This window comes from Monodelphis domestica, chromosome 1, assembly GCF_027887165.1.
Source record: "Monodelphis domestica isolate mMonDom1 chromosome 1, mMonDom1.pri, whole genome shotgun sequence".
Classification (NCBI taxonomy): Eukaryota; Metazoa; Chordata; class Mammalia; order Didelphimorphia; family Didelphidae; genus Monodelphis; species Monodelphis domestica.
Window position 1 is genome coordinate 128,773,439 of NC_077227.1, and position 22,373 is coordinate 128,795,811.

At 38.3% G+C, this 22,373-nt stretch overlaps 1 protein-coding gene across 4 annotated transcripts in view; it reads left to right on the top strand.

Annotated features, from left to right (window-relative positions):
• NTRK3 (neurotrophic receptor tyrosine kinase 3) overlaps positions 1 to 22,373 on the top strand; it is a 459,350-nt gene that overhangs the window by 358,614 nt on the left and 78,363 nt on the right. For all 4 annotated transcript variants that reach the window (XM_007479383.3, XM_001364452.4, XM_056806736.1 and 1 more), the window contains one exon: positions 15,042 to 15,172. In XM_007479383.3, the coding sequence (XP_007479445.1) occupies positions 15,042 to 15,172 (131 nt within the window). The remainder of the gene's footprint in view (positions 1 to 15,041; positions 15,173 to 22,373) is intronic.

A 22,373-nucleotide genomic window follows, 5' to 3' on the forward strand; every position in this document is an offset into this window, starting at 1 on the left:
AACTTAGGGGCAGGAGAGAGAGACAGAAACTGTGCACAGTGATTAGAAGGTTCTCAGATGTCTCCAATATGCCAACAGCAATCAAGATTTCAAATCAAGGCCATTGCTGGAGTGGGGAGGGAGCACAGGTGGGATGGGGATGGGGTCATCACCTGCCAGTGAAGTTCTGTGAGGATCACTTGTGACCATCAGTAAGTGATAAAGAGGTAGAGTTACTGAGGATACATGGAGGTACCAAGTCTTGCCTCTTTCCAAATGTCACTCAATAATAGTATGTAAAATTTCTTTGCCCAGCTAAGACTTCAGTTTGCTGAAAACAAAGGAAATCATTCTCAAGACAAGCCTATTTTACCCAACACCCATCACCAACATACTCAATATTTACTTACTCCCCACCTAGACTCCCGATTTCAAGTGGGAATTAATAAATTCTGGTAGGCAGATATAAGCTTAGAATGACTTTTGCATTTGGCTCTATTTCCCTGTTATTCCATTATTTTGTCATCACACTATCATCATAGGGATGAGTCCTTTTTTTTTTAAATCCCGAAGTACTCCCATTCATGTTCCTTTTGTTCACAGTGATTGATGACTATAAGCTGAGGTGCTGAACTTGGAGGCACTATCTAACAGTCTAGTTTGAGGGAATAGTTAGTAGAGGTTAGAGAAAAAGAACTTATTTAATTCAGTATTTTTTTCCTTTTACAAAGGAAGGGGGTGCTTTTAAACCCTACTATTAGAGAGAAGCTGAGGCTGGTGGCTCTCTTGAGCTCAGGAGTTCTGAGTTTAAGTTGACTAAGCAGGTTAGATGTCCAGACCAAGTCTGGCCCTCATCAGGTAGGAAAGAGAGATGGTGGAAGAACCAAACTACGTAAGGAGTGGCAAACTGGTCCAAGTTGGAAATGGAGCATATCAATTCTCTTTCTAATCAGTAGAATTGGACCCATACATGGCTGCTCTAATTCTAGCTTGGGAGAGATAGAGACCTAGTCTCATAAAAATAAAATAAAATAAAATAAAATTTTAAAAGGTGTTGGGGGGTTGGAAGAAGGTTCAGGAGACAAACCAGGAAACCACTGGCCATTGAATGTAACATCTGGTGTAGAAAAACTCTTGGAAACCAGCTCAGAGGATGTGGTGGGAAAACACCTGGAAAAGCAAAGATTGACGAAGGGGAAAGCATGGATTCTGGCTCAGGGAGGACATGCGTAACTAATCTGCTGGCTGCTCCATGGACAGAGCTGCTGAGACAGATAAGATGAGTTGAGTGGAGGCCACAGGCCTTGAACAAGCATTTGACAAGGTTCCACATCAGATTAATGGTTCAGGAGAGAAAGTTTCAGAATGGGAGGTGGATTGAAGGGATGTTGGGGTAGGTGAAGGAAGCAAAATGTGGCTGGCACAAAAACTTACTTGAGGAGTGGGAGTCATAAGTGGAAACATTGCCCCTTGGATAGAGACCTACCTGTTGCATTCTCCTGGGATCCTCTGACAGCCTCTCCTGTTCATAATCTTTTCCTTGGATTAGAGGAGGAAGTAGGTTGTATGAGCCAATGTTTCTTCTTGTAAAAGTCTGATTGAAAAGGGCATTTAATAACCAAGGATAGAGGACAGGAGGGGAAATGGGAAGGTAAGTGGGGGAGGTGTTGTGGTCTGAAAGCAATGAGGTGGGGCCCTTGGCCAGCAGACTGAAAAGAACTTTTTCTAGGAGATAAAGAGGAAGCATCTGGGAGCAGAGTTGGGGAGAGTGGGTCAGTCAACATCCCTCAATGTTGGGGAGAGGATGTGGGGGATTAATGTTGAAGGCTCATCGACATCCGCCTCTGCACACAGCTGTGGTAAGAATGGGAAGCCAAACACTGGGGCCCTTGAGAGAGGGTCTTTTTCCTCTGGGAGGAGGTGGATGTCTTACAAATTAAAGGAAAAGTTCTGGAAGGTCATTCCTGACCAAGCGAGTTTAAGCTTTGAAGGAAGATGGAAGACACAGACACGTTCAAGGAAAGATGCAAAATAGTAAGTATACTCTCATGATGGTATTAGATTCCAAACTTCTATGGACCAGTATTCCCTACAGAAATCTAATGAAAAAAGTAGAAAAATTACTCATTTATCTGGGACTATAGGGTTCATACTTTGAGAAGCATCAGAGAATAGTGTATGGGGGAGGTCAACTTTGGAGTCTACTAGTTTTGTGTTTTGAGTCCTACCTCTGACAAATACTAACATGGGTATGTCACTTAACTTGTTAGTGCCCTTGAATTTCTCTGATTTCATCTTTCAAATAGTAACTGTCTACATCTGTAGAGAGAGTTTCTACACTGGAAGAACCCCTCATTATGCAATCTTAGCTCTAATCCCTCCCTCCTCAAAAAAAATTAATGAAATTCTAATTTTCACCTGGTCAGCCATTCCTCTTATTGAAACCCAAGTTTTACACAAGCCACTGAATCAATGAACATTCCAAAGGTGAGTTAAGCTTCCAAATGTTTCTCATAGGTAAACTGTACATCAATCAACCATCCGTGAATTGATCCTCTTACTTTTATAAAACACACATTTATGTATGAATTCAATTAGTTGATTTACAAATATTTGTCAGGTATCTCTCTGCAAAGCACTGTAGGAGGTACACAGATGTGTAAGACATTATCTTTTTCCTTAAAGGAACTTAGAATCTTGTCAGAGAATGTGAAAAGATAACCAACAACAAGTGGGGACAGAAGTGTTAAATGAATGAGTTATATAGGTAAAAAAAAATAGTGGAGGAAATCACATGAGTGAGAGATCATCTATGCCTATATCAGGCAGGAGAGAGGCTTTATAGGAGAGGTGAGTTATGAGCTGGGACTTGAAGGATTGGGAATACATTTTAATGGAAAGAATAAATGAGTTATTCTAGATGACAGAAATTATATGAAAGGAAATGGGAAAAAAAGATTTTAGTTCAGAAAACCAAAAAGAAGCTACCTACAATTCAAAACTCATGTAGGGGAATATTAGGAGGTAAGTGTAAAAGGCTGCTTGGAGGATGGATTATTAAGGGCCTCCAATGCCAAGTCCAAGATGAATCTTGTAGGCAAAAGGAAGCCATTGGCCATTTTAAAGCAGAGGTAATATCATTTCCATGAAGTGAATTCTTTACTTTCCCTTTGTATTTATGTACACTCTAGACAATAGCTAAGGTTACCTACCTCTCTGGAAATCTAATGATCAAAATGGTCCTCAGTTCTATTACCTTTTTTGTTACTTTGAGGTAGGACAGGGATTGTGTTGGCTGCCAACATGTAACTGGAGGATGCAGCATAGTTAGTATTGAGCTTCCCTAACTTTTTGGTATTAGTACACCTTTATACACTTGAAATTATTGAGGATTCTTCTCCCCAAAAGCTTTCATTTATATGTGATATGTACCATATTAGACATTTTAAAATTTCTCCCTGGATCTCACATTGAGAACCACTAGTATAGTAGAATGAATATGGGACTAGCAATCACCTATGACATGAGGGAATTGAATTTGGTAATCTCTAAAGTTCCAGTTCAGAAACTGTGTTTTTTTTGGTCTATGATCCTATGAACATGAAATATTATGTAACACCAAAACTCTACTCTGAATTCTCTAGCTTGTCTCATGGTTCATTAGTAAGCCTTCCTATTGCCTTATCTTGTTACTTTTTACAATAGAATAGAAACTCATAAATTGTTTCCCAAAGAGCAAAACAATGTTAATTTTAGCTCAGAGCTCCATGGTGGTAGTAGTAACTTCCTCACATATGCTTCCCTTTGGGATTTATTTTGGTAAGAAAACAGGGAAGCAATAGAAAGAAGATTGGAGGATAAGTCCAATGCCAGAGAAGAGAAGACATGAGAATTTCCCAAGGGAGGCAGTTGGAAGAAAATGTGCTTTCTGGGGAGACCATGAAGAGAAAGGACCACTTCATCTGGGTTTTAGGAGCACTCTACAGTGTTATATTTGAAAAGAAACATCCAGTCCAGAGCATGATCCCAGAAGGAGGGAAGGAGGATGAGAGAAGAGTCAAGAAAGTAGTAGAGGGACGGGTTCACTCAAAAATGAGCCTGAGATCCATCTTTCAGCACCTAACTTTCTCACTCCAGATGGCTTTACTTCTGAAGTTCTCTTGCTCTGTGAGCTTGGCTGGGTTATTCAGTCCTAAACCAGAGCCAGAGAAGACCTTTTATCATAGTATATACAGAAGAGGGATTAGGAAAGTTGGGTATTGATGGACAGAGTTGGAGGATGGTGGGGAGTAATTGCTAATGAAGCCAAGGGCAGAAGTATTTCATGGGTCAATAGAGGACTGAACTCTGTCCAGTGGCTTGATGAACTTTTTGCAGCATAGCTCAAAGTGGCACCTGGGAGAGAAGACATTTATCTGAACTTTAGCCTTACTCTCTGAACTTCTTGAGTCAGGAAACGTGAGCTGGAAATCTCCCCAGAACAAATAGTACTGGGAGATCTTCAATTTTCACTGTTCCCAGAGACAGCAGATTCTTTCTTTCTTTCTTTCTTTCTTTCTTTCTTTCTTTCTTTCTTTCTTTCTTTCTTTCTTTCTTTCTTTCTTTCTTTCTTTCTTTCTTTCTTTCTTTCTCTCTTTCTCTCTTTCTCTCTTTCTTCTTTCTCTCTTTCTCTCTTTCCTCTCTTTCTCTCTTTCTCTCTTTCTCTCTTTCTCTCTTTCTCTCTTTCTCTCTTTCTCTCTTTCTCTCTTTCTCTCTCTCTCTTCTCTCTCTTTCTCTCTTTCTCTCTTTCTCTCTTTCTCTCTTTCTCTCTCTCTCTCTCTCTTTCTCTCTCTCTCTCTCTCCTTCCCTCCTTCCCTCCCTCCCTCCTTCCCTTCCTTCCTTCCTTCCTTCCTTCCTTCCTTCCTTCCTTCCTTCCCTCCTTCCCTCCCTCCCTCCCTTCCTTCCTTCCTTCCTTCCTTCCTTCCTTCCTTCCTTCCTTCCTTCCTTCCTTCCTTCCTTCCTTCCTTCCTTCCTTCCTTCCTTCCTTCCCTCCCTCCCTCCCTCCCTCCCTTTTTTCTTTCTACTGGAAAGTTACAGCATGTACACAAGTGAGTAGATTCAAAGCATATATATTCATTTCAAGTAGATAAAGGACAAAGAAGAGGGGGGAGGGAACATCAGGAAAGACCTTCTATAAGAGGTGGGACATGAACTATACTTTGAAGGAAGCTAACAGTTCTAAACAATTGAGGTAAAAAGGAAATTTATTCCAAACATAAGGGCTCACTTGTTCAAAAGCTGAGAGTGGAGCTAAGGGTGGAGGATGGAGGTGGGAGATAAGTCAACCTGTTATGATCAACATGTTTTTTGGAACTTCCTGGACCATCTACATCATACATGCTCTTCTCGCTTCTTTAACCTTTACTTTTGCTGCTTTTAGTTTCTCCCTTGGTTTTACTGGTTTTTCATCTTCCTTTCCTCACCTGTTTGTCACTGCACCACACCATATTTCAATTCCTTTTAACCAAGGAGTAGAGCTCTACAAAGGAGAAGACTACAATATACAAAGAAGGACATTTGGAAGGCTGAACAGGCTAGTTAGGAGAAGTACAAAGGACTTCTGAAAGTAATCCTAAAACATATGACAACATTTCAATCCCAGTGCTAGGAAAGTGCCAAATCTTTTTGTCTCCTAATTTAAAAACTCCTTCATATTGAAGCTAAAGTTTTGTTAGAGGTAACTAATGGTCAAAGTTTATATTCCATGTACCCAAGCTATATATGATCTAAAAGCAATATATTTCTTTTTCAGACCCTCAACCCCTAAATATCCTCACTGTGAAATCTACACCCCCTACTGTATATACCATTATTCTTTCCCTTCCTTTCCTCAGCCTGTAAGTAATTAAAGAACTAGTGTGTTTGCAAACAGGGATTTTTTAGGAGACCATTCTTGAATGCAAAATAATGACATTCTTTCATCTAAGACTCAAACAATAAAAATTGTTTTCAATTAATATCACAATTTTACTTAAAAAAAAACATTTACAATATAAGACACAAAGTATCACTAGCCTAGCCCATTCTGTTTGATTAGGAAGAATCTATGAAGTTGCTAGTAGATGATTTTCTCATTGCTTGTATGTCTACAGCTCTCTCAAATAGCATACATAGATGAATACCTGAATATAGTACATGAATAATTATTTTATTAGGAAGATGATTCAACACTGCTGACATGAAATGGTTCAGAAGATGCAATTGGGTGCTCTAGCAGTTTACGTAACCTAGATTCTGTCAAATTTAAGAATTATCTATTGGTGACAGGTCATTATGTCTGATAATTGGGTTGGCCACCATATTAACTTGATACTGACCAACAATACTAGAGAAACCAATTCTAGTTCCATTAAATACTAATCATTGAATTATATCTCTAGTTTTACTTTGCTCATTTAGGGAGAGAAAAGACTAAAGTGAAAACTAGTTCAAATTATAGTGTTCCTCATAGACAGAGAGGGAGCTGTATTTAATCCAGCAATGTGGGTTAGATAACCTGGGGAAAGGACAGTTGCACCTACTGACCAATTCATTAGTCCTATCTTCCCTGTAACTCCTTTCCCTTTATAGTCTAGGTTCAGATCTGGGCCCATTTCCCCCTTCCTGCTACTTCAAAAGCACATGTCTGGGACTCTGGGAAGATCATTCTTCTCTATTCAAGTAAATTCCATTTCAAATCATGTGTAATTAAATGCGTGGTATTGAATTAATGTTTTATTCTGAGTGTTTTGGCAGCCAGAGGCCTTAGGGTCTGGCTAGTGGAAAGAAAACACATGCTTCTCAGTGATCTCCCTTTTCCTCTGTTCTCTCTTCTTTCCTTTTTTAATCCACTCAACCCCCACCCATAATGGATCTCAATCTTCTCTCCTTTCTGGTCTGTGAACCATTGCTACTCTAGGTAGTATCTCTTTCACAGAGGGTCTAGAAGTTATTTTAGTGTCACTCTTTATCCTTAAAAGATATCCAAGTTGCCCAAACAACCAACAAACATCTAAAAAATACCCACTATGTATCAAGTACCATATTAGGTGTTAGGAATACAAAGACAGAAATGAATCAATACCTGCCCCCAAGTATTTTGCAGCCATCTCTAGCATTTTCAGATTTCAGGGATGGTGGGTATGTGATTGAATCAATGATGTTGTAGAACTTTACGAGATTAGAAGAAACATAATATAATGCTAAGATGTGCTGGATATCAGAAGACTTGGACTCAAGACCCATCTCTGACATAGATTTATTTTTTTCTTCTTTTTTTAAATCCTTACCCTCAGTCTTAGAATCAATACTGGGTAATGGTTCTAAGGCAGAAGAGTGGTAAGAGCTAGGCAATGGGTATTATGTTACTTGCCCAGGGTCACACAGCTAGGAAGTGTTTAAATCCAGATTTGAACCCAGGATCTCCCATCTCTCGGCCTGACTCTCAATCCACTGAGCCACCCAGCTGCCCTCTCTGACATAGATTTAATGCATGACCTCGGAAAATAATTTCCCCCTTATTAGGTCACAGTTTCCTGAGGGGAACTAAGACCTAACAATAGGACTTTGGATTACTAGATGATGTCTAACAGACCTTCCATCTTTAAGATTCGATAATTATATAAAATGGGCAACTACTCCATGTAAATGAAGTCAGTAATGGGATTCTAAAAGAATAGCCAATTAAATCTGTACTGGAGGCTAATGTATGGTCCTCCCCAAATTGCCACCAAGTTCATCTTTGTTGTGGAGGCCATATGCTATAGTAGGGTCACTGCAGAGAAGAGAGCATGAATATTAAGAGCGGACAAGAATAGCAAAGTAAAAGGAAGGTAGCAGAGGTTGGTGGTTGGTCTGAATGATTGAGTATAGGAATAGTTAGAAATTGGATTTCAAAATGGGCAATGGGGAAGGGGCAGGTTGGTTAGGAAAGCCAATTAAAGATCAGCGGAGAAAGTAGTTGGCCAGACTCCTGGTCCTCTGAGGGCCTTTCTTTTCCCAGATTCTTAGGCAACAGCCTTCAGTGAAGGATTAGCCTTGAGCTGCCCTCATGTTTACATGCAAGGGACTTTTCACAGCCAGCAATCTTCAGAACAGTAATTAGAAAAAGTACTGAGGTGGCAAATGAAATTCTGTTTAGGCATTTCCACTTAGTTACATGTGTGACTGAGGGACAGAAGTCACCTTTAATGACATAGCCTGCTGTTTGAGCAAGGATCAAAATACACACCAGAGCTTGGGGGCCTCCATTATTTATGATCACATTTTCTAGGACAATCTGGTGCCTTCTCAATTGATCAACAGCAACTTTTGGTGTGAAGCTGCTGTTGTTTTGTTAATTTTCCCCTTCTTCTGAATTTTGGAGACTTTTAGGAAAAGCTGGAAGGAGGAACTAGGGGTCAGTACATTTAGGCAGCTCATTGATTAATAGTTTAAGGAGTTTACAGAATACAGATAGTGATGGAAATTTAGAAGTCACCTAGTCTATCCCACTCGTTTTCTTGTGGGAAGTGATCCTAGAAAAGTTAAACAACTTGTCTAAGATCATACAACTAATAAATAATGGAATAGTAAATTATTTGTTTATCCAAGATCTATGCATCAGTCTGTCTGTCTGTCTATTTATCTATCTATTGTCGGTCTGTGCAACAGATAGAGTGATGGGCTTAGAGTTAGGAAGACCTGAGTCCAAATCCAGTCTCAGTCATCCAGGACCTTCTACAAGTCACTAAACCTCTGTTTGCCTCTATTACCTCAACTGGTAAATGTAAAATGGGGATAACAATACCACCCACCTTGGAAGTTGTGAAGATCAAATGAGACACTATTTCTAAAGTGCTTTGCACAGTGCCAGACTCCTAGTAGGTACTTATAAATGCTATTCTCTTCCCCCCCCCTCCCATCCTTGATTTTTAACTCGGGATTCTGACACCAAATCTATATCTCTTTCTACTGTTCCAAACCTTAAAGGAGTAGTGGTGGCATAGGTAGGGGTAAAATCATGCCACTCTATCTTGGAAGAAAATTTCCACCCCTCACTATATTTCTCTTCACAATTAGTCCATGATTCAGATTAAGAAGGAATTCTAGTGATTCTCTTCTTAGTACCTGCTCTGTAGTGAGATAGCATCCATGACTAGAAAGGTAAGAAAATTCCTGAACCCTGTTCTCATCATAACATATGGAATATTATTCAGTTCTGGGCAAAAGAGACCCAATAACCTGGAGAGCATCAGGTAACCAGAATAGTGATAGAATTCGAGATCAAGCCAGTTAAAGATTCGTAGAAGGACTTAGGGTTGTTTAGCCTAGAGACGAGAAGAATTTCTGGGATGTGATTAGAGTCTTCAAGCATTTAAAAATCTATGATATGGAAGAGGATTTAGACTTCTCCTTGGTCAGAGGACAGGACTAGGAACAATGAGTGGATGTTGCAAATCAAAACTAAATTTTCCAAGAATATTAACTTTCCAAAAGTGGAATGAGCTGCTTCTAGATGGAATGGGTTCCTCTATACCTAGGTCTTCAACTAAAAGTTTGTAAAGACAATTCTTATTCTAGTTAGTTTTTCTAGACTGGGTGGTCTCTAAGGTCCTTTCCAAGATTGAGGTTCTGTGATTCTAGTCAAAGAGAGGCTGAGAAGATTGTAAAAATGATACCTGTACATGATTAGTGCAAACAAATAAAGCTGACATTACCATCAGCTATCAACTTCCTCTACTGGGGAAGTCAGTAGTCTACTGGAAGCCAAAAATATGGTATTGGGTAACTTCTTCCCATCTTCTACCCATAAATAACATAATCACAGTATCCACAATAGCAGTACCTTATGATGACTCCCATATTTTGCACACTAAATTATAGGGCAGATTTCAGATTGATCCTAGGCAATTTCATTTAAATTAGTGGCCCCTCCCAGGACTTTAGCAGGATAGAAGATACTCTTAGCTAGGCTTCTTTCAGATCCAATAGTCTTCCAAGATGGCACCCCCAAAGTCTTAGATTATTAATTAGCATAACCTCTAGAACAAAAAAGAAAGAACATTTAGAAAAGGCTTAGGTCAGTTTTTGATGCTTACAAATGCTTCTGCAAAACCTCTCTACCTCCTGAGTTCCAACCAATATTCCTTATGGATTGTTGACAGCATTCCATCTAATAGTTCCACAACTCTCTCACAGACTATCCTGTTTGATTTAGGGAGTGGCAAACTTATAGCTTCAGGGTTTCAAATTTAATACTTCTAGACCAAAGAACCCTCTCATTCTAATAGAAGACATTATATTCCTCAAAGTTAAAGATTAGGAGATGTTCCCATGACCTTCCTTTGCTTTGTAGCTGTCAGTTACACTATCCTCCCTAGCCCTCCTCCCTCTTTCACCTCCCCTTATGTTCTGGAGTCTAAACCTTCATGATCTGGCCTACAGTACAGTCAGGCAGTAAAAAGAGATTGATGCCCTGTCCTCTGTGGAAAATCCATCTTTCTTTAGCTTGGGGGTCAGATGGCTTCACCAGAGTCAGTTGTGAACAGCCTCTATGATCTAAAAATAAAAACAAACACAGGAACCCAAATAAAAGCAGACATCAAAGGAAGAAAATGCTCACTTGTGACTATTCCCCAGGGTTTAACCAAAGCCTGTTCCTTCCTGGATTCTTCCCAATTCTTCTTTCTCCAACTACTATTTCTAATGACTTCCCTATCTTCCCTGAAAAGTGCCAAGGATAAAACTTTGGCTCTTTCCCTTGAGAAGAATTCTCAAAAGAGCTCTTGAAGGAAGTGAACTAGAAAAGGAATTGTGAGGTAAGACTAGTGAAGGAGAAAAAAAAAGTGTGTGTTCCTGAGCTAGTGTTGTAATCCTCTCTTCCCTTACCCCCAATCTAATCTGGTATCTGATAATGAAATGGGGGCAGTGAAGAATCAGAGAAAGAAAAAAAGAACTCAAGTGGAATTGAGGAGTTTTATCTTCTGAATTGAGTTGAAGTGTAGAGAAGAAAGGTACTTGCCTTAAGAGACTGGTCTGCCTAAGTGGAGTCATTCTTTATCCCCTCACTTTTAACCCCTTACGCCTCTTAAAGCCCATTCTCTTTCCTGTGCTTAAGGCATACAGATCTGCATTATTAATACTTTTTGAACAATCAATAAACCAGACAACCAACAAAACAAAAAAATCAAACTCTCATTTGTAGCATTTGCTTATTTCTGAGTCATAAATGTTCACAATGAAAATTTAACAGTCAACTCTAGTGATCTGGTTTCAGCACATTCCTGCTTATTTCATGTTGAGGGCAGGGTATGCACATACACAGCTTTGAACATTTAAAAACAAAATTATGTACATATATATCAGATAAATATAAGGTTATTGGAATGGCATTAAGAAATGATGAAATCAGGTGAACTGAGCCTTGAAAGGAGCTAGGGATCCCTCAGGGTGGAAGAGAAGAAAGGGAGAATTCCAGAATTGGCAGGTAGCCTATGAAAAGAAAAAGAGACATGAGAAAGGTTTAAGAGGGGTGGGGCACAGGAAGATTCAGATTTATCTACATATACATGTTGTTTTGGCCATTCTACCATGATTATGTTTTCAAAATTACAAGGAATTCTGTACATGGCTAAAGTTCACCACCTCTAAAAAACCATTAGTGGGGGAAATTGTTTCCCTTACAGTTCATCCTACAAAAACTTTCTGATCTATTTGAAAGGGGGAAATGCCATTTCCCTACCATTCATATTAAACATTGGGGGAAATTTTTATTGGCTGAACAAGTACAAAAATGAGAAATAACTTTTTGTATCTAGTTTATAATTTTGAGTCATCTGGCTCAAACATAGCAAGCCTAATTTTTTTAATGAGATAAAAGGCCTAGGAGGTTATAGGCAGATAGGAGAGTTTCAGGGTTAGATCATGGAGCTGGAATACTTATTTATGGGTGATAAGGAAATGAAGGGGGTGACTTAAAGCTCCAGAGGGGGACTGAGACCTTGGTTCTGCAAGTAAGGAATGGGGAAAATTGTAAGAAAATATAAAGGTAGAAATAAGAAGGACCTCACTTGAAGATAAGGACAAGGAAAAAGATAAGAATCACAGTTACAATCACAATGTGGGGTCAGAAGGGACCCAGTGTTGGTGGCAATGGGTTCAAGTTTATTGCAAACTTGGTAGGTCTTTTAAAGGTAAAAATCACAGTAATTACAAACAATTGCCCGTGAGAAAGGTCCATGGGAAAGTATAACAAGAATGTCGATAGTGCAGCTGGCAGGATAATGTTTGGGAAAAGATAATGGTTCCAGGAATCATCTGGTGTTCATGGAATGGTCAGCAATCTTGTTATAGGAAAATAAAAGAAGATGTATGCAAGGGCACTCAGACCTGTTCTCACACCTGAGAATTCCACCTCTGAGGGCTCTCAGATCTTTATCTAAGATAGACCCAGAGATATCAACCTCTGACAGTGACCCTCCTCAAATATGGATACAGTCTACTATGACCATAAACCATGAATTATGAGGTTGACATATAAGGAAGATTTTGTGAAAATTAACATATAAATTAAATTCCTTAAGTAAAGAGGGAGGAGGAGAGAAAATCCTGAGACTAGAATATATCTGTTCTAAGGATCTGGATTGGGTGATATGTCTGGATTGAGTGACTCTCAAGGAGAGGAAAATCTAGATGTGCCAGTGATTAGTAAGCTACATTCCTGCTCCTCCAGGTCCAGTGTATTGAGCAGGGATAGGGATGAGATGAGGGAAGCTAGAGGGCTTGGCCAGGTTAAGAGTTTTTCCTGGAGTATGGGGAGCAAGTTTTTATGATTGCAAAGAGATAAAAAGAACATGAGAGAAAAATTCAACTCTGAAGGGCTATTTGTTCACAATTAAATGGGGAGGAGGCAGATCATAAGGCTAAACAGAAGAGGGACCCAAAGTGAAATTAAAGTTGATGTGGATGAGCATGACAGAGGAGGGAGTGATTCACAATAGAAGAAAGAGACTTTCCACTTAGGCATCCTACAACTCCAAATCACAGGAATTCTAAATGGAAATGAGATTTTGCTAGTCATTAAACCCTAGGTTATTATATTCTAGTTAGTACAATGGTAGCTCTAATCCAGAACTAAGTAGAGAGTTAATTTGATTATAATGGCCTAAGCAAAAGTTGGAAGCAGGCAGGAGGAAGGTCAAGTGTTTTTGTTTTTTTTTCCCCCTACCCAGCACATGACTCTTAACATCCCTATTTCTATTCAGTATTGAAAATATCTTTCTAGTCACTCAGTTTCACAATCCAGTAGGTATCCTCCATTGTCAGTTGACAATAGCAAGTGTCCTATGTTGGGCTCTATTTCTGGTTTCCTTCTGGTGAAAATGAGAAGGAGCCAAGATCCAGAAATCAGGAGATTCATGTCTAGGTCCTGGCTTATTCACAAGAGCATAAGTGAAAGAAACTACAATTCAGGGTCCTCCTACCCTTAATATAATTTGATTTTTCTACCTCTCAGTGGAATAGCATTATCTCTGGCCCAATGTTTGGATCCTGGGCTTGGTCTATGTGTATTGTCCAGGTGGCCTGGTGATGAGGTCTGGGCAAGAAGCCAGATAGCAAGAGACTCTGGCCCTGCTCTGGGCTTAGTGCACAGGTCATCGAGTGGCAAGGGGAAGCTGATGCCACTTAGCTTATTTACTCAATATGGGTTGTTAAGGAAGAAGGTTCCATGATATTACACACATACACACATATAAACACACACACACATCCCATACATGTCCTTGACTTTGAAAAGAAAACTTACTTGCATAAAAATCTTTCAACTAGTCATTTGGAAGCAGACTGGAAACAACTAAAGTTGTACTGTTCTGATTCCTTTCAGATTGGTCATCTATCCATCAGTTAGTTGGTCAATCTGGGGTTGCTAAGTTCTAGGGATACAAAGGTAGCTCTGCATTGCCTTTATTCTAGGAAAATGTTTAAAAAGTCCTAAAATCTTAAGAGTTGAAAGGGACACGGAGGTCATATAACCTAACCTCTGCCGGAAGCATGAAATCTTAAAGCAAGGGAACGATGTGGTGTTTTCATAGCTCACTCTGAAAGGACTTCAAAATGAAACTAAAAAAACAAGATGATCACACACACACACACACACACACACACACACACACACACACACACACAAATCTTTACTTCCCATCACATTTTCTATAGCTAACTTGGGACTCCGACATGTCCTCTGCTGTCAGTTCCATTTCTATGCTCAAGTTATATGAGATGTGGCTTTTGTTTGATCTTGTAACATAATAATATTAATATAGATCTCTAATGGGCTTCTGCCTACTGAACAATTAATGAAAAGGTCAATGGGTATTCCCTGTGGATGTATCTTTCATTACAAGACTTGTCTCTACTGCAGTCTCATTGTAGCATTCTTTGGAAACAAGTTGGGGGGAGGTGGGGCTGAAAGTGGCTTCCTGTGGGTCTCTAATTAACAGGTTAAATGAATTGGAACAGTAACAGTCTCTTATATTTATCTAGGGCCTTCCTCTGAGAAGCTCATGAGGCTTCACTTACGAGAAACTTGGCCATCTTCTCCACCCCTTACATATGGTAGGAAATAGTCAGATGATGAATTCTCCCTATCAGAGGTCAGGCTTGTCTGATTTAAAGACATAGCAAATCTGGTATAGATTTTGGGTTCAAAGTATTGTCTTCCACCTTTAGGCCCAGGTACTATGCCACTACATCATTTCTATAGATGATAGTGAGGATTGAGACTAAATAAAGATAATTCATAATTTATATGGTTCATGTATACATAGCTTAAATTTTTTAACATTCTTTCCAACCCTGTAAATAGGCAATCAAGAAATAATATTACTCATTTTACATTTGAGGAAATAGGACTAGAGAAGTTAAGTTATGGCCCATGGTCATACAGCTTAGACATTAACAGAATTTGGATTTGAATACAAGTCTTCTGACTTAAAGTTTCCAAGATTTAGCAGAAATGTATAGGACTGAGTCCTCCTTGTTTCCTCCCTTTCTTCCATCTACAGATGTCCAGCACATTAAGAGGAGAGACATTGTGTTGAAGAGAGAACTGGGTGAAGGAGCTTTTGGGAAGGTATTTCTGGCAGAATGCTACAACCTCAGTCCAACCAAGGACAAGATGCTGGTGGCAGTGAAGGTGAGTCTCAGAGGCAAGTGGAAGCAAAGTGGCAGGCCTGGCTAAGAGCCCAAGGAGAGGGAGTAAAACCACTTTCCCCATTATAGGATATTATGCTAAATTGATTTAGTTTCCTGGAATTGAAAGACCTTACCTTGAGGTCAGTTGATTATCCCTGTATCCAAAATATTTCTTTCCTTTAGAAATAGGTAAAGTGTATTGACATATGGTACTATAGAAGACTAAGAGTTTAAATAGATCCAAAACAACATGTAGAAGCTCTTGACCTGGTACTAAGTATTCTGTTCTAAGCACTATTTCTATTCCATTTTTCTTTCGTCCTTCCTTAGCAGCTTCACTGACAGAGCTAACATGAAAAAATCTTAATGACAGAAAATCAGTTTACGAGATGAGCTTGTAGCCTCCTCCATCTGCATGACATCTTTGGGGTCCCACTGCTCCTCACTGGAATGGAACTCCCACCATTTCCCCCCAAATGTCAATCTCCCTATGGATGCCAAGGTCTCAATGGGAGTTTTCCTACTTACTGAAAATCTCCACACATTACAACACATATCCAACCACCATCTGTGGTAGAGGTAATAGATGCCATTCACGTTAATTCAGAGCATCAGTCGTTTTGTGTTTCTGTAGTTTCAGGGAAAGTGCCTTTTGGGTTCTACAAAACTCACATGAGTTATGCTCAAACCAGAAGCAATATAGAAGATATAGAAGTTGGGGTTGGGTCCTCATGAGATCAGAGAAAGAGCTAGAGTTCTGGAAGAACAGGATAAGAGGTGTGTGTGTGTGTGTGTGTAAATGTGTGTGTGTAGGAATGTGAATATGTGTGTGTGTAGGCTGAGAGTAATGTATTTTTCTGTCTGTATTAACTTGAAGAACTGCCTTATCTTTTTGGGTATCAGTTTCTTTTTCTGTTAAATGAGAAGACTAGATATGATGAATCTTATAGAAAAGAGGAATCAAAAAGATTCAGAGTAAAAAAATCTGAGTTCACACCCCAGATGTGCCACTTACTAATTGTTTGAGTCATTTCCCTTTCTGGACCTTAGGTAGGAAGGTAACACATGTTTATTAATCACTTACCATGTGCCATGCACTGTGCTAATTTTGGGGATACAAATACAAGCAAAGAAGAATACAGTTTCTGACCTCAAGGTCACATTCTTATTGAGAAACACAACATATAAAAGGCAGGAAGAAAATAGAGTGGGAAGGAGAGAAGATACCCATTCAGGGGCAGGGTGGAAAAGTCTGAAGATTCCAAAGTATAGCCAACAAGGAAATAAAGCATGGGCAGACTGGACTGGTCACTAGGATGAAGGCCTCTGGAAAGAAGTCACCAATGGGATAAAGCCAGTTCTGTGACAACTCTTTCTCCTTCCTTCCTTCCTTCCTTCCTTCCTTCCTTCCTTCCTTCCTTCCTTCCTTCCTTCCTTCCTTCCTTCCTTCCTTCTTTCCTTCCTTGCTTTCATCAACAAACATCAAGTGCTTATATGCCAGGCTAAACTCTCTGAATATAAAGAAAAAAAGCAAAATTTTCCCTGCCCTTAATTAATTTCTAATGGACAAGTGCTTAGTTTTGGTTGACTCTAAAATGACAGCTACATTTTTATACTCATAGAAATACAACAACCATATCCTTCTCCCATAGTCCTCTTTGACTTTTACCAAAAGTTCATTGTGAAGTGAAAGAGTCTTTTCTATATTTTTCTCCAGTTTGAGGTGGAAAGCAAGGGAATCTCAAAGCCATAAGACTTCGAATATCTCTGCCTACCTGGTCAATGCTTCATGAAAGTTGTCAAGATCTTCTAGAAGTAACTTGTCATTCTGGCAGGCAAACCAAGTTTTAGACATTTTCTGTTTCCCTCATAAATTTTCGTTCATTTGTGGCGTTTGTGGGGGAAAAAAAAAAGGTGTGAAATCTTCCTCAATCAGGAGCAATGGGGCTTCAAAGATTCTGTACAAATGAAAGTGGCTATATCCACAATGCCTAATAATCATCAATTTACTCTCATTGTGACCTTTTGTCACAGCCCTTCCAGGTCATATGACAACTTAGGTCAGAGCAGAGTGAGATAGATCAAAGGGATTCGGTGCTTGAAACAAGTGGTGACCTCAGGGATGCCAGTCTAAGCCCCTTTTCTAGATCTCTAACTGGTCCTCTTTCAGAGTAATTTCCTATTTTCATAGATCCATGAACAAAGCTACACTTTAAAAAATACTGTGAGTGTAAATCCATTGGCAAGCCTTTATTAAGTATCGAGTAAATTCTCAATATAACCATTACTATTATTTATGTAGCACTTACATTTTACAAAGTACTCTCATTTAGTGTTTAATAATAACATAATAATTGAAATAAAATATAATAAAATAAAAATGCTGAAATGTATATAGCAAATTAGTTTCCACAAAACACTTTCCTTCCAACAGCATTGTGAAGTAAGGGGTGTATTTTTATCACCATTTTACAGATATGAAATTGAAACTCAAAGAAAGATAAGGGACTTGTTCACTATTGAGATAAGGAGTAGTGCATAATTATGTAATCATGGATTTTCAAGTATGACTATAAAACCTGTGGATATTTTCCAATGACTAAATCCAAATATATGAACAGCTACTCTCCCATTCAAAGTAGTCTTGGGCTGCACGCTCTGAGTTCTTGTTTCTCTCACTGAATCTCTTTGATCTTTCTTGCTCTCCTCTGACCTAAGTTGACAGATGACTTTGGAAAGTCATACATTTTTTTGCAAGGGTGTTGCTACCTTTGCATGAAATATCACTGGCACTTCTTTTGGGGTTAGTGAAATCACAATGCCCTAGGTTTGAGAACTGGAAACTATAAAAGTGATCTAGTCCAACCCCTTCTTTTTATAGATGAGGAAACTGAGGCACAAGGGAGAGAAGTGTCATGTTCAAGTAGATCTGGGATTGGAATCTAGGTCCTCTGGCTCCAGATTTATTGTTTATCACACTATACTATGCTGGAGCATAGTATACTTGTACTCTTAAATAGTATAGTATATACTATTTATATGTACACATAAATAGTATAGTATATATAGTAAATAGTATACATGTACTCTTAAATGTCCTCAGTGGTCTCAAGTCATTGTCCTTTGAGAGTGACTGATTTTTGGAAGCTGCTAAAGATCTATACTTGAGTAAGGTGAGCAATCAAATTGAGCTCAGATGAAATAACATGGAGTGCCTTAAATTAGAAAAACTTCCCATCAGGCATTCTACAACTAGTCCAAGATATAGCAGCATCATTAGAAGTTGATAGCCTCCTAAGGAGGCTTAAGAGACTTAAAAGAAGACTGTACTTTTATGGAGATATGATTTCTGGCTTGTTGATTTTTAAAAATTGACCATTTTATAGTCACACCTTGAATAAGTGCTGTGGAAGTCAAAAGGGAGGCCCACGTGAGGGAGGCCTCATCTAAATCAATAGGACACAGAATCCATTTATAATAGTGATGCTCTCCACTGGTAAAATCTCTCATAAAAAAGCAAGAATTTCTTACCTATGACATATATAGCATTTGACAACTTTTCAGCTAGAGATGAGACCTTTTCTGTTCAATCACCAACACCTCTTCTCCAGTCTTTGGTGGTCTCTTGGACACTGCTTAGCTCCACTGATCCTTGCTCAGCTTGTCAAAAATTGAACTGTTTCCAGTGCATAGTGAAGTAAGAGCAGAAAATTATTTGCTGCTCAGCCATCTCTCCTTTCCTGGATAGAAAAGCTTGTCAAGCTCAGCTAATGGCACTGGCAGTTGGCTTTGAACTGTGTAGGAGATTAATTCTTTTTATAAATCAAAAAATTCTGTTTGTATCTCCCCTTCCCACACACTCTACTCCGATGCATGCGGCATGTGTCTGTGTGTAAATTTCATGCACACATTTGAATATTTCCAAAGATCCATGATTTCATTAGTACAGATACTTGCTCCACTGATTCAGATTATAGTGTTTTTCTTTAATTTAAGAATTTTTCTATGCTTGTTTTTTATTAATAGTTACTGACATTCAAAAAAACACAAGTAAAAAAAATAACCCTACACAAAGCCATATACTCCAACTTGTTTATAGTTTGGTTTAAAATGCATATGTTAATTTTTAACAAAATGTCAACAGAAACATATTTTTCCCCAATCATACTTCTATTCTCTTTTTCTTCTGTGGATATTCTTTCTCAGAATTACTTGCTATTATTATTATTCTTATTCTTTTAACATTGTGCTCTTATATTGTTTCATTCATTCTTTATCTCATTTCATTTAAATCTTGAGATAGTTCTTCATGAGTTTCTTTTAAAAAATAATCAATTAGAGGACATGCATCTACAGAGGTATCATTCTAAATTTTGACAGGATATGTATATTTTTTAAGCCCTTGCCTTCCATCTTAGAATCAATACTGTATATGGGTTGTAAGGCAGAAGAGTGGTAAGGGCTAGTCAATGGGGTTTAAGTGACTTGCCCAGGGTCACAGCTAAAAAGTGTCTGAGGTCAAATTTGAATCCAGGACCTCCCATCTCTGGGCCTGACTCTCATTCCACTGAGCCACCCAGCTGCCCCCTAACAAGATATTTTCTAATGACACAGACAGTGACCCATCTTCAGGCCTATACACAAAACTTTTCTAGTTTGGTAGGATTTACTAGAATTTTTGTTTCTAAGCAGCCAAGGGCACCCTGTGCCATGATAAAGCTTCTAAGTAGGATCTCAGGATTTGAGCTGGGCTAAATATTACAGGTTATCTCTTTTAATACCCTCATTTTATTTTTTTTATTTTAAAAATATTTATTTATTTGTTTACAACAATTGAAATATTGATCTCAGTTAACTTCCTCCCTTCCCCTTACTAGAGAAGAAATGATTTGACAAAAATGTGTATATATAAAGGTATGTCTTCTATTTATCATTTCTTTCTCTGGAGGTAGACATACACAAGTAATTTTTCAAAGATAATTTTTGTTGCTATATATAATTTTCTCTTGGTTTTGCTTGTTTTGCTCTTCATAATTGCATCTAGGTCTTTGCATTTTTTTTTCTAAAATTAACTTGTTCATCCTTTCTTAAGGTGCAGTATTATTCCATTGCAACCATATGCCACAGCTTGGCAAGCCATTCCCCAACTGATGGGCATCCCTTCAATTTCCACCACAAAGATGGCTGCTATAAATATTTTAAAACATATAATTTCTTTTCCTTTTTCTTTGATTACCTTGGGAAATAAACCTAGTAGTGATGTGCCTGGGTTAAAAGTAACAACATCATTTTATATGTGAGGAAATCCAGAAAGGTCAAATGACTTGATCTAAAGTTACACAGGTAGAGCAGAGCAGATTTGAGAGTGGTTTTGATTTTTGGAAGTAACCTGGAACATCTCTGAATTTTTTTCACTGGGCCCTTCTAAGGAGTCAGCCAGAAAGATGTTTGAACCAAGAATCTTGGTTATATGTGATACACACACATATGTATATAAACATCTATACATCTATACAAAATCATAGATATATAGGAGTCATCATTGTGTTTATATGTGTACACACATTTAATATATGTAAGCACATATAAATATATACACACATAAACCTCTCTATTTACAAACACATAGGAATAATGAATATTCTATATATAATGTACCTATATAAGTATACACATATATTCATACTCATACACATGATAAATATATTAAATAACTCAAAGGAATTATGAACCAATGAAAATTATTTGTACTTTTGACACAAGTATAATTTCTATTTCATCCATCTAAAAACTCCTGCTTAATCTATAAGGTAAGATGAAGTAACATTGGAACAAATGAAAGCAGCCTAATTTTAGATATGTAGAAAATACTTGGAAACAACCTTTTACTTCTTCCTGTCCTTCCCAAAATTGGGTAGGCGAGGGTGGGGGGTGGGGGGTTGCAATAGAAGGCATAGAAGAGTGAGTGCTCTTTTCAAGTATTTGAAAAGAGGGTTGTTAAGTGAACCAGAAATTATATTTGTTTTCCTTGTTTCCTCAGAGGCAGTGATGTGCTGGTAAATGTTTAACAACCAGCTCTCTGGGGGGAAAGGTATACACAATTGACTTTTAAGCTTAATCTGAATTATTAACATTTCATCCATTAATACTTAAGTCTAGGCAGTCAACAAAATAATAACTCAAGCCTTGATTTATAATTTACTGATTCAGAGGTGTAAATGCTAACATTGAAAATTATGATTCAACTATCCTCAGCTAGTTAGGAACTGGTTTCACCACATTCTTGTATCATAGAGTAGAACAAGGAACAATGTAGAGAAGTTATAGTGGTAGACTTTGATTTGATATTGGGGGGAAACATTCTATGAATAGAGTCACCTAAAAGTAGACCACATGGGTTGCTTTTAGATGAAATGGATTTATTTCCACTTGATGTATTCAAGTGAAGGTTAATTGGCCCCTAGAGTGTGAGGTTGGGAGTAAAGTGGAAGGTGGGATAACAGAGGTGATTCTTGGTCAGGTAATAAGATAGATTATATGGCCTCAGAGTTCCTTTCAAATTCTGAAATTCATCAGTTTTGTAAGAACAAGAATGTTATCACTTGTTCTGAGGGAATCTTTTCAAAAATTAAGCCAAAGTTACTTACTGGTACTTTGAGAGGCAAGGAATGTGGAATGTTGGAAAAATCATAAATTGAAGGCAGAAACCTTGCATATTAGCCCTGATCTGATACTTACTCCTTATGTGAATATGGTCATTTTCCTTGAATCTCAGTTTTCTTGTCTATAAAATGGAATAAATGCACTACCTACTCTTTGCAGTTATTCTTCTTCCTCTTCCTCTTCTTTCTTATCCATCTAGTTCTTCTTCTTCCTCTCCTTTTCCTCCTCCTCTTCCTCCATCATCATCATCATAATTCTGCAAAGTCATTTTCTCATATCTTTCCCATGATCATGCAGAAGAACAAAAGGGGATATGAGGTGATCTAATAACCCGAGTGCTATTTTGAACCAAAGAATTATGCTCTGGTTTTAGACTCCTACCTAGAAAGTCTTTGGCCTCTCCTGATATCCCATGATCACCATTTCTCTGGGAAATGATACCATTTAATGCTCAAACTCAACTTGTTTCCTCTTATCTATTAACAGTTAATAGTGGACAGAATGCCAGATAGAGAGTCAAAAATTATCTAAGTTGGAAT